The 13,328-nt window shown below is 35.2% G+C and overlaps 1 protein-coding gene across 2 annotated transcripts; it reads right to left on the reverse strand.

The window, feature by feature from the left end:
- Positions 1-504: 504 nt before the first annotated feature.
- On the reverse strand, positions 505-13,064 carry LOC146945705 (pumilio homolog 6, chloroplastic-like). 2 transcript variants are annotated; one of them, XM_085744003.1, is made up of 10 exons: positions 12,961-13,064; positions 10,535-11,244; positions 8,907-10,255; positions 8,675-8,816; positions 8,476-8,583; positions 6,332-6,544; positions 6,142-6,252; positions 3,499-3,693; positions 1,930-2,098; positions 505-857 (listed from the first exon to the last, which is right to left on the reverse strand). In XM_085744003.1, the coding sequence occupies exons 2-10, from the start codon at positions 11,171-11,173 to the stop codon at positions 835-837; spliced, it is 2,949 nt and encodes a 982-aa protein (XP_085600129.1). In that variant the 5' UTR covers positions 11,174-11,244; positions 12,961-13,064; the 3' UTR covers positions 505-834. The 2 variants fall into 2 exon arrangements, with proteins under 2 accessions (XP_085600129.1, XP_085600130.1); XM_085744004.1 differs by having other exon boundaries at positions 10,535-11,259.
- Positions 13,065-13,328: the final 264 nt, after the last annotated feature.

The following is a 13,328-nucleotide window of genomic DNA, read 5'->3' on the forward strand; positions in this document are numbered from 1 at the left end:
CACCCTGGATAAAAAAAGGAACGGTAGCAGGCACAATTCACCCAATCAAATGATTGAGCAGTTGACAATCACCGTGAAGCAAGCAACCGATTTTTGCAACTGGTTTTTTTATCATTGCAACCCGAAGTGCACTCCAGGTTGAACATGTCTTGCTATCACCACACATGCGCATATGTATTTGATGGAATCACAATTCACTAATAGACCATCAAAATAGTGAAATTGATTCCAAAGTGAATGCAAAACTGAATCTGCCACTGTAGATGTCGAGAAAAGTAATTTTACCCTAGCAAAGTACGTAATCGTCTCAACTATCAATATAAGCATTCAATAATGTCTAGGCTATTTCAACTATCACGTACTTGTGTCCTATACAGAAAGAGTCGTTAAATAAACCCAATCATTCAATAAAGCATTCACAATTAGAAGTTGCATCACAAGGACCATAAAGCATGTAATCATGTACCAACGAGTAATTGAGTTCAGGAAACCAAGCCCGAAAACTCTAAGAAAACCAACCATGGATTAAGTCGGTCAGGTCCAAGTAAAGTTTACATCCAAGAAGGGTTTCCTTCTAAATAATTATATTCAAACATTTCCAACCAATTATTTGAATGACATAATTACATTAGGTTTCATAGTGTATCTTTATATACTACTATCTCCTGAAGCTATCAATGTGCAGATATGAAATCACAGGAATGAAGTATATTCATTAACAGGATCAGAAATCAATGTCTGAGCTATTTCCTGCGCAGAAGATATGTTGAAGCAGTGAGGTTAGCATGCCACTGCAGCACTGCTGGATATTCATGTGCTTCTTCAGTAATCTCATCATGAACTGGGTGCTTGATTCTCTGCATGCAAAAATTAAGTAAAGGGATGAGAAGAAGCCACAAAACAAGTACATGATAGCAAGTCATCACGATACAGATACCAGATGTTTGCTTCTCTTCCATGATAAAGTGTCCTTTATGTATTTTTCTCTCTCTGGAAGACAGGGTTTGTGTGTTTTTGCTAAATGTTCTGATTAAAAAAATGCTAGCAAGTAGCAATACGCTCTTTAAGACTCTTTGCAGCACTCTTCATGAATGAGTGAAATTCATGTGGCCCTTAGTCGTACCACTTTGAAAATGAGACCCCATGAATTAGTTGAACCCACATGAACTTCATTCAAATTCAATCATAGTGTAGGAAAGAGTATGTCACTAGTACTTTTTTTTTCTTTCTAATTATATTAGTTTCTATTTAAAACTCCTAATTGTAAGATTAAGGAAATGGGTAATATCAACCATAATTTAATGAAAAAGAAATTCACAAAATAGAAAACAGGAAACCTAGTTTTACATGTTGAAGTATAGGGATTTTAGGTAGAAGGCAGAAAAATAATAGGAACCTTGAATATTATTGATAATAACTTAATACTAACTTGATACTAAACATTAATCCCTCTCTATATATAGGGATACATAGACTCAATCCTATATCAACAACAACAAATAATAATAACAAGTAATATAAAATCAAATACTAAGAGATACTCTAAGATTATAAACTAATCATATGAAATAACTTAAGATACTCTAATATAATATCGAAGATATTAAAGATATTCCAAGTATATGCGTATATTCTAACAGTTACATTTAGACATTTAATGTTATCATGGTTGAGTAGGTGGAACAAAGTGAGAATTTAGAAAACAGAGAACAGGTTCAAAATCAGTAAAAATGAACATTTTATTTCTCTTTCATTTTTGTTGCACAAGACAAGTGTGCAATAGCTTTCATTTAAACTTCCTCCTTATTTTCCACATACTCAACACAGCAAACCAACAGTCATTGAATCCTGGGGCATTCAGATAGCAACATATCGTATTGATATTGTCAATGTAACGAATTTTCAAAACAAAGTACAGGAAGAACACACCTCCGAATTGATGTTCCATACGAGCCACAATGTGTTTTCCATAAGTGTATTTCTTCAAAGCATTAGCATGAGCTCTTATGTGCGAAAGTAACCTTGCTCGCTGATTTTCAGAACAGATATCAATAACCTTCTGGATCACATAATTTGCAAATTGATCTTTCATCATTGTCTACAATGAAAATCAAAATAGGATCAAGTAAGCAAGAGTACAAATCCAAAATGACATACATTCACGCCAGTTATAAAAAATTTCAATTAGTCAAGCATTATTCACACTACATTTAATTCTACCAATACTAGTAAAAATTCAGATGTCTCAAACATCAAATTTGGCTCCCTTACAATATCCTTACATTCCACTATCTTTTGCATTCTGTTATTTTTCCATTGTAGAGCCGTTGAGCTCCATTTTCAGTCAATAATAACACACAATTTCCAGCTTGAATTTCTGGGGCCTATCACAATGCCTCTGACTAGGGATGACACATAGTATCGACAGTTAACAGAAGTTCATGTGGTAATTAACACACATTATGATAAATTGTCGATTTTTGAATAATTGTCGATTTTATTCAAAAATGATAAATTGTCGATGTAAATTAACTTTACACATGTATCCAATGAGAATCCACTATTCTGACATACCAGCCAATTATTGTAACTGAATCTTAAAATTGATGATATGAAGTGTAAAAATAGGGAGCTTCTACGGTGCAGTTAGGAAACTGACTTTTTAGAAAAAGTTAATTTTGATCTTAATGTTTGATTCATTTTTAAATTGTTGATTATTGATTAATGATCAATAGTAACTCATCTAGTAATGCTTGCAACATCTTGGACATACAGGTACTATTTTATCGTTGGCATTTTAACATGCATACAGAGTTGATGATATTATGTGATAGTCTTAAGTGTTACACTTTGTGGGGTGGGTGTTACACTTAAAACAAGGTAGGATAAAATTAGATTAAGTGTAGTCTTGTTAATATGATGAATTGATGATACTATGGGGACTGAACTTTTGATGCCACTGTACAAACAGTGGGGTGTTACTCACTACACTTTTGATGCTATAGTGTTAACTTCACCAGAGAAGTCATTTTCATGATTTCACCATAGAATTTTCCGTAAAAATAATGGGTTTTCATTGTACGTCAATTGAATACTGATTTATACTGACCGTGCATGTCCCATAATGTCATAATTATAGTAATAAAAATAAACTACATCACCAGAATAGAAAAATGTTTAAATATGTTCCCATTCCCGGAAAATATGCATCAAAACAACTAGGACCAAATGCAAAAAGTGGCATATTAGCAGGGACTAAAAACAAAACAAAAATTACAGGAACTACACTAAAAAATGGTATATTTTTGGATACTAAAAATTTTAAACCATAAAAAATTACTAAAGACATTCTTCTACGTCGTGCTCAATCATTATCAAAGACATCACAAAGCTTCTATCAACACCAAATAAGACAATGAATGGAAAGTTCTTTTATTGTAAGGTAGAAATTATGAAGAATAATAAGCTTGTAATTAGAATTACAAAGTTTGAACTTACCAATAAATTATCGTTTTGCTCATCATGCGCAATAATCTCCGCAATTAACACTTCCCGTTCAGAGGCGTCACCATACTCCAGACATTTCTCCACAACATTCGAAGCAAACTTATGCTGGCTTAATTGAACAACATGTCCTGACAGCTTGCTTATAATTTGGCTCCTTTCTTGAGGTCTACCTCTCTCCAACACATGCTGTGATGATATAAGGAAAGCAATGCTCCTTAGAGAATTTTTTGAAAAAATATTGGCATACGAAAGGGTAGCAAACCATGACAAAGTCCAGAGTCAAAGTCAAAAGTAGTTAGTTACATTACATGATTAATCTACATCAAATCAAGCATCGTGAAAGTTCATGAGTGAACTGTAAATAAAACACAAATACATACTCTCAAATGAAAATGCCAGGGAAAGAGGGAGGCAGCCTCAAATTCCCCTTAAGCCATGCAATGAAAAACTCCGACTATATTGTGCTTTATTGCCAACGATTTTTTATGCATAATACGAAACTGATTAAGAATGAGAAGATTAGAAATATTTTCGAAGGCAAAATATGATATTTATGAGGGGTGAGGGGGAAACAATAAAAACAGAATAAATCAATCAAGTAAAGCTTTTTAATCCTTCAATATATATATAAAAAAAATAAAAAAAAAAAGGTTTGTTGTCACTCGTTACAACAAATACAGCCCCCAGCCCAGATAAAATGAAGAGGTTTCCATTAGAAACCAACATAAAATATAGGTAGTCAACCCCGAATAGAGGCGCAGAGCCGACCCTGAAAGTGGGATAGCTGGATGGTTGCTATTTGATGGACATAGTACATGAATGTACTATAAACACGTATTTAATGTAAAAAAACTATGCAAATAACTCGACTGGTGAAATATTCATATCAAGCAATAAAAAGTCATAACAGGTGGGAAAGATAAAACAGAGAGAAGGTTGAAGGGGAAAATAGTGAAAGAGAGGAAAAATACAAACAGAACATAGGTAAAAAAAATATTAAAAAAAAAACAGGAACAGAAGCGAAGTGGGGAAAATAGAAAAACTTGAAGAAATAGGAACATAAGAAGAAAAAATAGAAACGGATTTGGAACAGAAAAACAGAGCAGGCAACGGAAAGAAGCATGAAACAGATCGAAAACTGGAAAAAACAGAACATGATCGTGTGTGACTTCCATGACAGCTTGGCACTGTTTGACGGTGGCGTGCGACTGAGCAATGGTGGTGTTGCGGTTGTCACGCAGAAAAGAAAGGAAGAATGGGGGAAGATGGTCACAGTTCGTTTGAAGGAAGAAGGCAATTCTGCAACCACAGAGAAAAAGCGAAGAAAGCAAAGTTTGAGTGCAAAATACCCTTGATACCCCTCTGAAGTCTAATATTTAAGGGGCATCAATCTCGCGGGCAAGATGCGCAGCTTCGCAAAAGCACCTATTGTGGCTGCAACTTTAATATGCTGCACTCCCAACCTTGCTGTGGCGGCCAGCAATGTTGCTCTGCAACACCGCGATCGCGCCTCTATTGGCCGCAATTGACTACCTTGCATAGAATTGTTCAATATGGATAAAAACCACTTGTAAACACCAAACAATCACTGTAAACCATCATTATTTATTACAACCCAAGTAGTGCCTTTTCCTATTAGCGAAGGCCACAAGGACCAAATGATGTCATAAGTCCTAATTCTAATAACTAATCATGTATACTCTTGCGGTTTAACATATAATTTTATTGGTTTCCTCTACTTTTCCTATTTTAGTTGCTTGAACCTGAAATACAACCCTTCACTTCTCTAAAGCCAATCTGCAATACCTCTCTGAGCACATCATTGTATGCCATTATATTTTTTATAGCTCAATGAAAACCATCAAAATTGAAATCACTTGTACAAATGAACAGTTCTAAATTTATTGGAACCTCTTAAGCTGTAGGTGTTCCAGCGTATAGGATAAGACAATTTCATTCAAAAATAAACAAATAAGTAGGATACCTCACAAATACGTATTGCTGAAGTACAAAAGTGTTAGCTTCAAAGAAGGGAGGTTCTTAAAAAGTAGATAAGGGAGTTTCTTAAAAAGGTTTTGCTCTCATAAGTACTCCCTCTGGTCACATTTATAAGCAATTTTTGCTTTTTCAGATTCATTAAATAAGTAATGTATCTGAAACATAATATAGTTTATTAGATACGTCACTTATTTAATGAATCTGAAAAAGCAAAAGTTGCTTATAAATGAGACCGGAGGGAGTACAAGCTAATTCAAACCAGACTTGTATCAATTATAACCAATTTTTATAGTACAAGACTCCTTGTGATGGTTAAATTTGGGAAAAGAGGTGTTGAGAAGTGATTCCGCTAACAAAAGATTCAAAAGGGCTTAGGAAGAAATTAACGGAAAGAAGAATTGGAACAAGTAAAATTAAAAAATATTTAAAATCAAAATATAAGTGACAGCCGAGACCGTCACAAGTCATGCTATTTTCCAGTCACAGCAATTCCATAGGGTGTGGTGACTTGTAACCATAAGCTACAGATAGAACGGACACATGCACATCTGCCTCCAACTATATATCTTCTTTCTTATATGCACCGAAAACACCAGAAGCTAATGATTGACATAGAAGAGGCTGCAAGCAACTAACCTGGGTAACATAATTACCATACTGGTCCTGAGCAAGAGAACAAACTGACTCCAAGATTTCATCCACAATAAACTGACACTGAACCTCGTCTGTACAATGCTCTAGAATTCTCTGCAAGAAACATTATCCTACTTAATGCATGACACAAAAAAGAAACTTCATTTCAGGAAAGGCAAAGCAATAACTATACCTGGATGACTCGACAACCATAAGGATGCATTGATAAATTAGCAACTTGACCACGAAATGCAGATAGTATAAAGCCAATTTTGTTAGTCGGAATAGACTCGATGCACTTCTGTATTACATGATTCCCGTTTTGGTCACGAACACATCTCATGATATTTCCATCCAGCTCACGAACAAGCTGAGCTTTCTGTTCATGCTCAATAACCTCGAGTGCCTGCATGGACATAAAACAAATATAAGAACATCATCTCTATTTTCAATAGAATACTTGTTTTGTAGCCAAGACTTTGCTCTATTTTCAACTTTATTAACCATCAAACAATCTTGATTTAATAGAAAACAAAAACAGGAAAGTGGTCCACCAACTCTGAATTACGCAACTATGCATTCTTCAGCAGAATTATAAATTTCACAGGTGTTTATTATTTAACAGCATAACTTGAGTAGAAAGTGCAATGAATCTACGCCTCATGGTATCAGGAAGGAAAAAAATTCATCTGCCAAAAAGTGCATACAACAAAACTGTATACATGGGCTGAGGCAAAAAAACCTCAACCCAACCTACACAGGCAGGGGTTGGGTTAGTGATTTTTGTCAAGATATTGAAGTGGAAAACGATGTACTCTCCAGCGCCAATATGTTGTGTTTCCCATAATTTAAACAATATTGTTCCAAGTTGGCCTTATTTTTGTTTTTCAAAAGTGAGATTTTGGGATGACATCATTTCACTTATTATATGATAGAAAGTATGTAAACAGAACAACATAGTTCCACAGCAGTTCAACTTATATTATCATTTGTTAATAACAGTTAAGCATTATAATCATAAGCAAGGGGAAAGTAATCTGACAAGTAGGTGTGTTGGGTGATTTCAGGCTCAACCCTACCTGCAGAACCAAATCAGCCCACCATCTGCAGCTTGGGCTGGGTACAGGTGAACCCAACGAATCCCATAAACATACAGGTTTATCAGTGTCAATTCTTTGAATTTGTGATTTTTTATTTTATTTATGAAACCAAACTACAGCTACAGTGAGCATTTTATTTAACTTGACTAAGTCTACATTTAATCTTTTCTTGGTTTCTTTCCATAACAAAGCCCTCAATAAATCCATAATTTACTTGCAAAAAATGCTTCATTGTATTTGACTTTAACATATGATTTCATGAACAATGCAATAGCAGTGTCTACAACTCTGAACAAATTGGTCTTGTTAATACCTACAACTTAACTATAAAAGTAAATTTACAACTTTACAAGATAAGCAACAATAATAAATTCAAATCAGATTTTATAAACTCTTTGCCAGAGGTGCTGGATGTTGTAATAAAAGGCAAATTGGGTCAGAGTCAGACAACTCATTTTCAGATTGTCATTTGAAAAAATCAGAAGTCAGTTCCGAACTAGATTGTGAATATGAACAGAGCATCAACAAAACTGAATTTCAAATTATCTGAAGGCTTTGATTCAACAACAAAAACAAAGTCATACAGAGTTAAAGACATCATCAAAACATCTTAATTGTGAACAGATTACAATAGTCATTACCTATCAAGCATGCTGGTGAAATAAGTCTACACTAATATAGTAAAGCTACACGAGTCATTTTAAATTACTAGACTCTAACCCGTACGATGTACGGGTTTTGTTGAGTTTCATATGTAAGTATCAAAGTGGCTAAATTATTAATTTAATTTTAGAGTTACATTTAAAGTCATAGAAACAATCAAACTAAGTGATGATTGAGAGTGGTCGAAATGCAAAATCACAAAAGTAAATTAAAAACATTAGTTTGCACAAACAAAATTGAATATGGAATCAAAGTCATAAATTAAATTATGTGAAAGTAATCAAACATGGAAATAAACGCAATAAAAATGAGTGTTAGTGGCTTAAAAAAAGGCATTTAGGATTACATATCCATTTTAGAAGTAACAATATTTCAATAAAAATGTTAGTGGTCTAGTGGTAAAAGCTCTAAGGTGTAGTTATCGGTAGGCGGTTCAATTCCCAGCAAACCTTTTTTTTAAAAAAATTATTTAGACCCGCCAAAAAGGGCGGGATTAGGGTTAAACAGGATTGATTGGAGACTGCCTAACATTTATATATATTAAGATTAAGATTAAGATTAAGATAAGATATACCTTTTGGATTACACGACATCCATACATCTGCAGACTCAAAGGCAGTATCTGACCAGCCAGTTTATCTGCAAGTTCCTTCCTCTGCTCAGGGTTTCCATACTCGAAAAACTAAACACATGAAAAAGGGACAAATTAACCAAAACAGATTTGGAGGCAAACATAAAATTTACGGCAATATACATCACTTCTAAGAACTCACCTTCTGTATTACGTAGTTACCGAATACATCAGTCATTAACTTAGAAGCATGTGGAAGAACCTCTTTGAACACCAATGCCTTCTCTTCAGCACCACAACTTTCCAGCTTCTGTTGTATAAATCGACTTCCATGCTGATCAGAGCTGGAGGTAAAAGACAGTGTGAACTTAATTTCCAAAACCAAGAATCTCATCAATTAGATAGGTGGAAAGAGAGCAAAGAAAACTACTTGCCTAAATTCAACAATATGTCCAATTATATCGGATAGCTCAAATCTGCGACCTTTGCCAGATTTCAACTCTTCAAGGAAGTTAACAATCTTGGGGTCTTGACCACTGTCAAAGGATCTTGGACCATACCATCCAGTTACCATGCCTCCATTTCTACCAGAAGCTGGGGAAGGTTTTACTTCATTTCTACCTCCTGAAACACCAGGACTTCCATCTGGATATCCAGGCAAAACTGGACTGGGAAGTGGTGAACCTGGATACTGCATTACAAAGCCCGTGTTTGGCACATGTCCAAAATAACTAGGAACAGGCAGCCCACCTCTTCTTGAGTTCATACTAGCACCAGTTCTCTGTTCATGTAATTTTTTATCATCCAAATAAGCACCAGTACCAGGCCTTTTTTGTGAATCATAAGGATTTATTTGAACAACACTTGCTCTAGGTGCATGTGGATCAAAATGACCAGAAATACCATATCCCTCCACAAAAGGTTGCTGATTATATTGCATGTAAATTGGATCGCCAAAAGAAGGCTGTACAGGAAATCCAAATTGCCCAAGGTACTTGTTTGCATGTACCATTTCAGCTCCATGCGAAATATTACCCCCGGTTGAAACCCCTGGTGTTAGCGGAGCATAGCTAGAACTAGTAGCCCCATCAACAAATGGTACAGCACCATGAGGAGGGTATGCAGAAATATAAGGATGAACCGTGGTGGGATTTAAAGTGTATCCACCAACATATTGAGGAGTGTATGGGCCTGAGGCCTGCATATTATTGTAAAATGGATTTACAGAGGCCATGTAAGCTGCAGCTGTCGCATATAGGGGTGGTGTAAACCCCGATGACTGAAGTAGTGGCTGGACATCAGGCAACTTGCTTGTATGAGGAAACTGTTCCCTGCCAACGTAGGCAGGGTTTACACTTTGAGAATTGGCACTAGGAACTTCATACGGATAGCTTTGTTGCGCGAATACCTGCCGTTGCATCATATTGTTCTGGTAGCTGGTCGTCAATTTTTCTTCATAACTCAGGCTTTCAGAATTTGGCAAATTAGATACACTAAGTGTATTTAATTGAGATGCAACAGTTGCAACATCTAAGTTGCTAAAACCCATGCTAGCTGTGGATTCAAATGTTGAAGAGCTTGCAACAGGGGTGTGGACATCGACACTTGATGACACCCTAATATCATCCGCGCCTGCAGTAGATTTAGCAGACTCTACTGCAGTATCATGAGCGTCATGAGAAGATCTGGAACCAGCTTCTAATTCAATTGATTTATCCCCCAGTCGATGACTTGCAGAAAGAGACATATTATATACAGGTGACATGGTGCGAGGAAAATCTTCCTGAAAATTTTAATTTTGAACAAATATTTGTATTTACAATCACATCTTTAATCTGGAGGAGCAACTAAAAGCTACATATGTAACAGCTTACAGCATGAGATAACAAATACCATATTTGCAGGATACAAGCCAATGCAGCAACCAAATGGAAAAATATTATAAATATACTATTCAATGGTAATATGAACGTGAAATTATGAATGTTAAATGAACAAGTATGTTAGTGCAGAAAAGTGAAAGAAATTGGTTAAATTCCGAAGTTGATGTCAAAATAATCACCTGAATTAAATCAACCATATTTTTTGGCTGTGGTGCCAATGAAGCTGCATCCTGTCTCCGCCATACTCCACTTGTGTTCAGTAATTCATTTTCATGTGCCTGTTGTTGGGGTGAATCATCCTCAGACTCCTCCTTGTGTGTAGAAAGAGTTGCTTGCGGTAAATGTAAAGAACTTTTACTTCTATGATCTATAGAAGACAGTCCCCAATTGTTTCTTGAACTACCAACACGATGCCCTATATGGCGGTTTTCCCAGGAAGTCAGCGGGGGAGGAAGTCTAGGGTTTAGGTTGACATTGGAACTGTAATATGCCAAATAAGCTGGATCAGCTCGTAACTGTTCTTCAGATTCACAATTTTTCACAGCTCTGCTCAGATTTGTCAAGCTTGCGTCCTGGGTGTTTTGCAGTGGCAATAGGTTTTCTATGGCCAGAAATGAGCCTTCCATGCTCGGAGGTGCACTGCCACTACGACTGGGTGCCGCATCCTTTCCACTACCACGGAACCTATGGCCCTTCAACAGTACACCCAAATCCTCAGCCCCCATGTTACGAGGCGGTGTTCCATAAGCTGAAGTTTCCATATGAGAAGGCCATTTCCCCCCAGCTTCTGAGATTCTAATTGGACTCTCTGTTGCCATACTACTGGAAGATTAATTTGTCTCTTCTTTTGTGATGGAAATCAGAAACATGACATTGTCTCCAGAAGTGCCTGTGAGCCAAAAAACTGTTGAATCAACATAAACTTTTGATGTAAAATATATCATATTAGTATTACAAAATTAAACTGGAATAATATATAAGTGCGGCTCAATAAATTATAATTCCAGTCAGTTAACACCGTGTGTGGTGAAAAAAGGTTTTACTTGAACACTTGTGGGTAACAATTCAAGTTTTCTGAAGCCACATACCTATTAATGTAAAGTTAAATGATGGCAATGTATTTTTTCATAAACTTCAAGGTGACTAATTTACTATTCAAAGGAAATATGAAGCATTAAAATCATACTGAAATTGGGGCTTGGAATGTGATGATAGGTGCAAGTTTTATCGTAGACATGATCACAAACAAAAACCATTTCAAGTAATCATAAGTTATACAAAAAGGAATGCTAACAAAACACTCTTTACAATTTGTCCATCGTTAAAACATTTTTAATGAAAAAAGTGATCAACTTACGAGCCAACTATGTTGCCGTTTATAAAAACGGACCGATCATAGAGAGTGTAATGAAAAGTTGTTCAAAAGAGTAAGTTAGTAGCATTCCTCGTACAGAGGTATAACTAAGAAGTCACTCAAACATACCAAAAGCAACCCTATCTACCCATATTCCAATTGAACATAGAGACAACGTAAGACGAAAATGGGAAACATCATCATACCTACTAGACAACATAAGACGAAAAATGGGAATAATCATCGTACCCAGATAACATAAGACGAAAGATGGGAACAATCATCATAGCCAAATAACATAAGACGAAAATGGGAACAATCATCATACCCAGACAACATAAGACGAAAACGGGAAAAATCATAATATCCAAAAAGAGTGATTATATTGTATCGTCCCCCAAAAAAAATAATGAATAAATGAAATACAAAAAAATTTCCAAAATCACATTTATCGCCAAAAGGAAAAAAATTGAAACTAAGTGTATGTTCGATTCCTCTTTTAGAGCAAGCAAAATTGATTTTCACATGTTTGGTTCTGACTCGAAGCTAAAAATTGTAGCTTTTTCCTATAGAATCGATTCTTAGTCTTGGATTTATCATTCAACTCACTTACACATGAATGTATCGAACAAAAATCATCTTACTTTTAGCCCAAATCAATTTAACAGAATCAATTCGTTAAAAATCAAATTTTTGCCACCGCAGAACCAAAAACACATGCTTTTGAAACAAAATTAAGAGTACTCTCACCCCCACAAGCAATATGTGCAGAATTCAATCAAAATCACAAAAATTTAATCTCTAAATGATTAAATATCAAAATCACTTTTTTCATAATCCGTAACAAACCGGCTTGAAAGCCCTGTATTGAACACCACAAAGAACAAATTTATTATTGCATACAAATAACAATAATTAAAAAAAAAACATGACAATAATTGAATTTGAATGAAATACCCTAACAAAAATCAAGCTTTATTTAACTAGTCAAAGTAATAACTAATAATTGTTCTTTCTCTCTCATCTTTCACGTTGACCAAACCAGTGTAAGAAAAAAAAACTCGAATTTTTCCTCAGTTACTCAAAACAATCATCATCATCATCAACAAAGCAATAATTACACGCAAAATTGATATATACAGAAACAATCATTGAAAAAAACGATAATCATGAAAAAAAAATACAGCTGAAGAAATTTCCATGCATGCACATGTAGAGAGAGAGAGAGAGAAGGAGAGAGAATTATCGAACCTGTGAGTTGTTGAGGAAGAAGTGAAAATGAGTCACTGTTACAAAACCCTAGAATCCTAGAGAGAGAGAGAGAGAGAGAGAGAGAGAGTAGTGATGACGTTTGAATGCGTTGAGCTTGGGGGCGTTAATGTAATCAAGTGTGTCTTGTGTGCACTCAGGACGAGGATGATGGGGATGGATATTCTTTGTTTTTTTTATATAATTTTTTTATTTGAAGGATAAATGGATAAATAGTCATTTTCGTATCAAATAATTACAAGAATTATCCGATGTATTGAAACTTCAAAATAATTTTTAGTTAAATACTATGTTCGTCATAGTTTGTCGTAGATGTTAAAATAATCATTTAATGTTGACAATAACATTTT

The sequence above is a fragment of the Medicago sativa genome, chromosome 2 (assembly GCF_051527215.1).
Source record: "Medicago sativa cultivar Bolivia chromosome 2, Bolivia_mono, whole genome shotgun sequence".
Classification (NCBI taxonomy): Eukaryota; Viridiplantae; Streptophyta; class Magnoliopsida; order Fabales; family Fabaceae; genus Medicago; species Medicago sativa.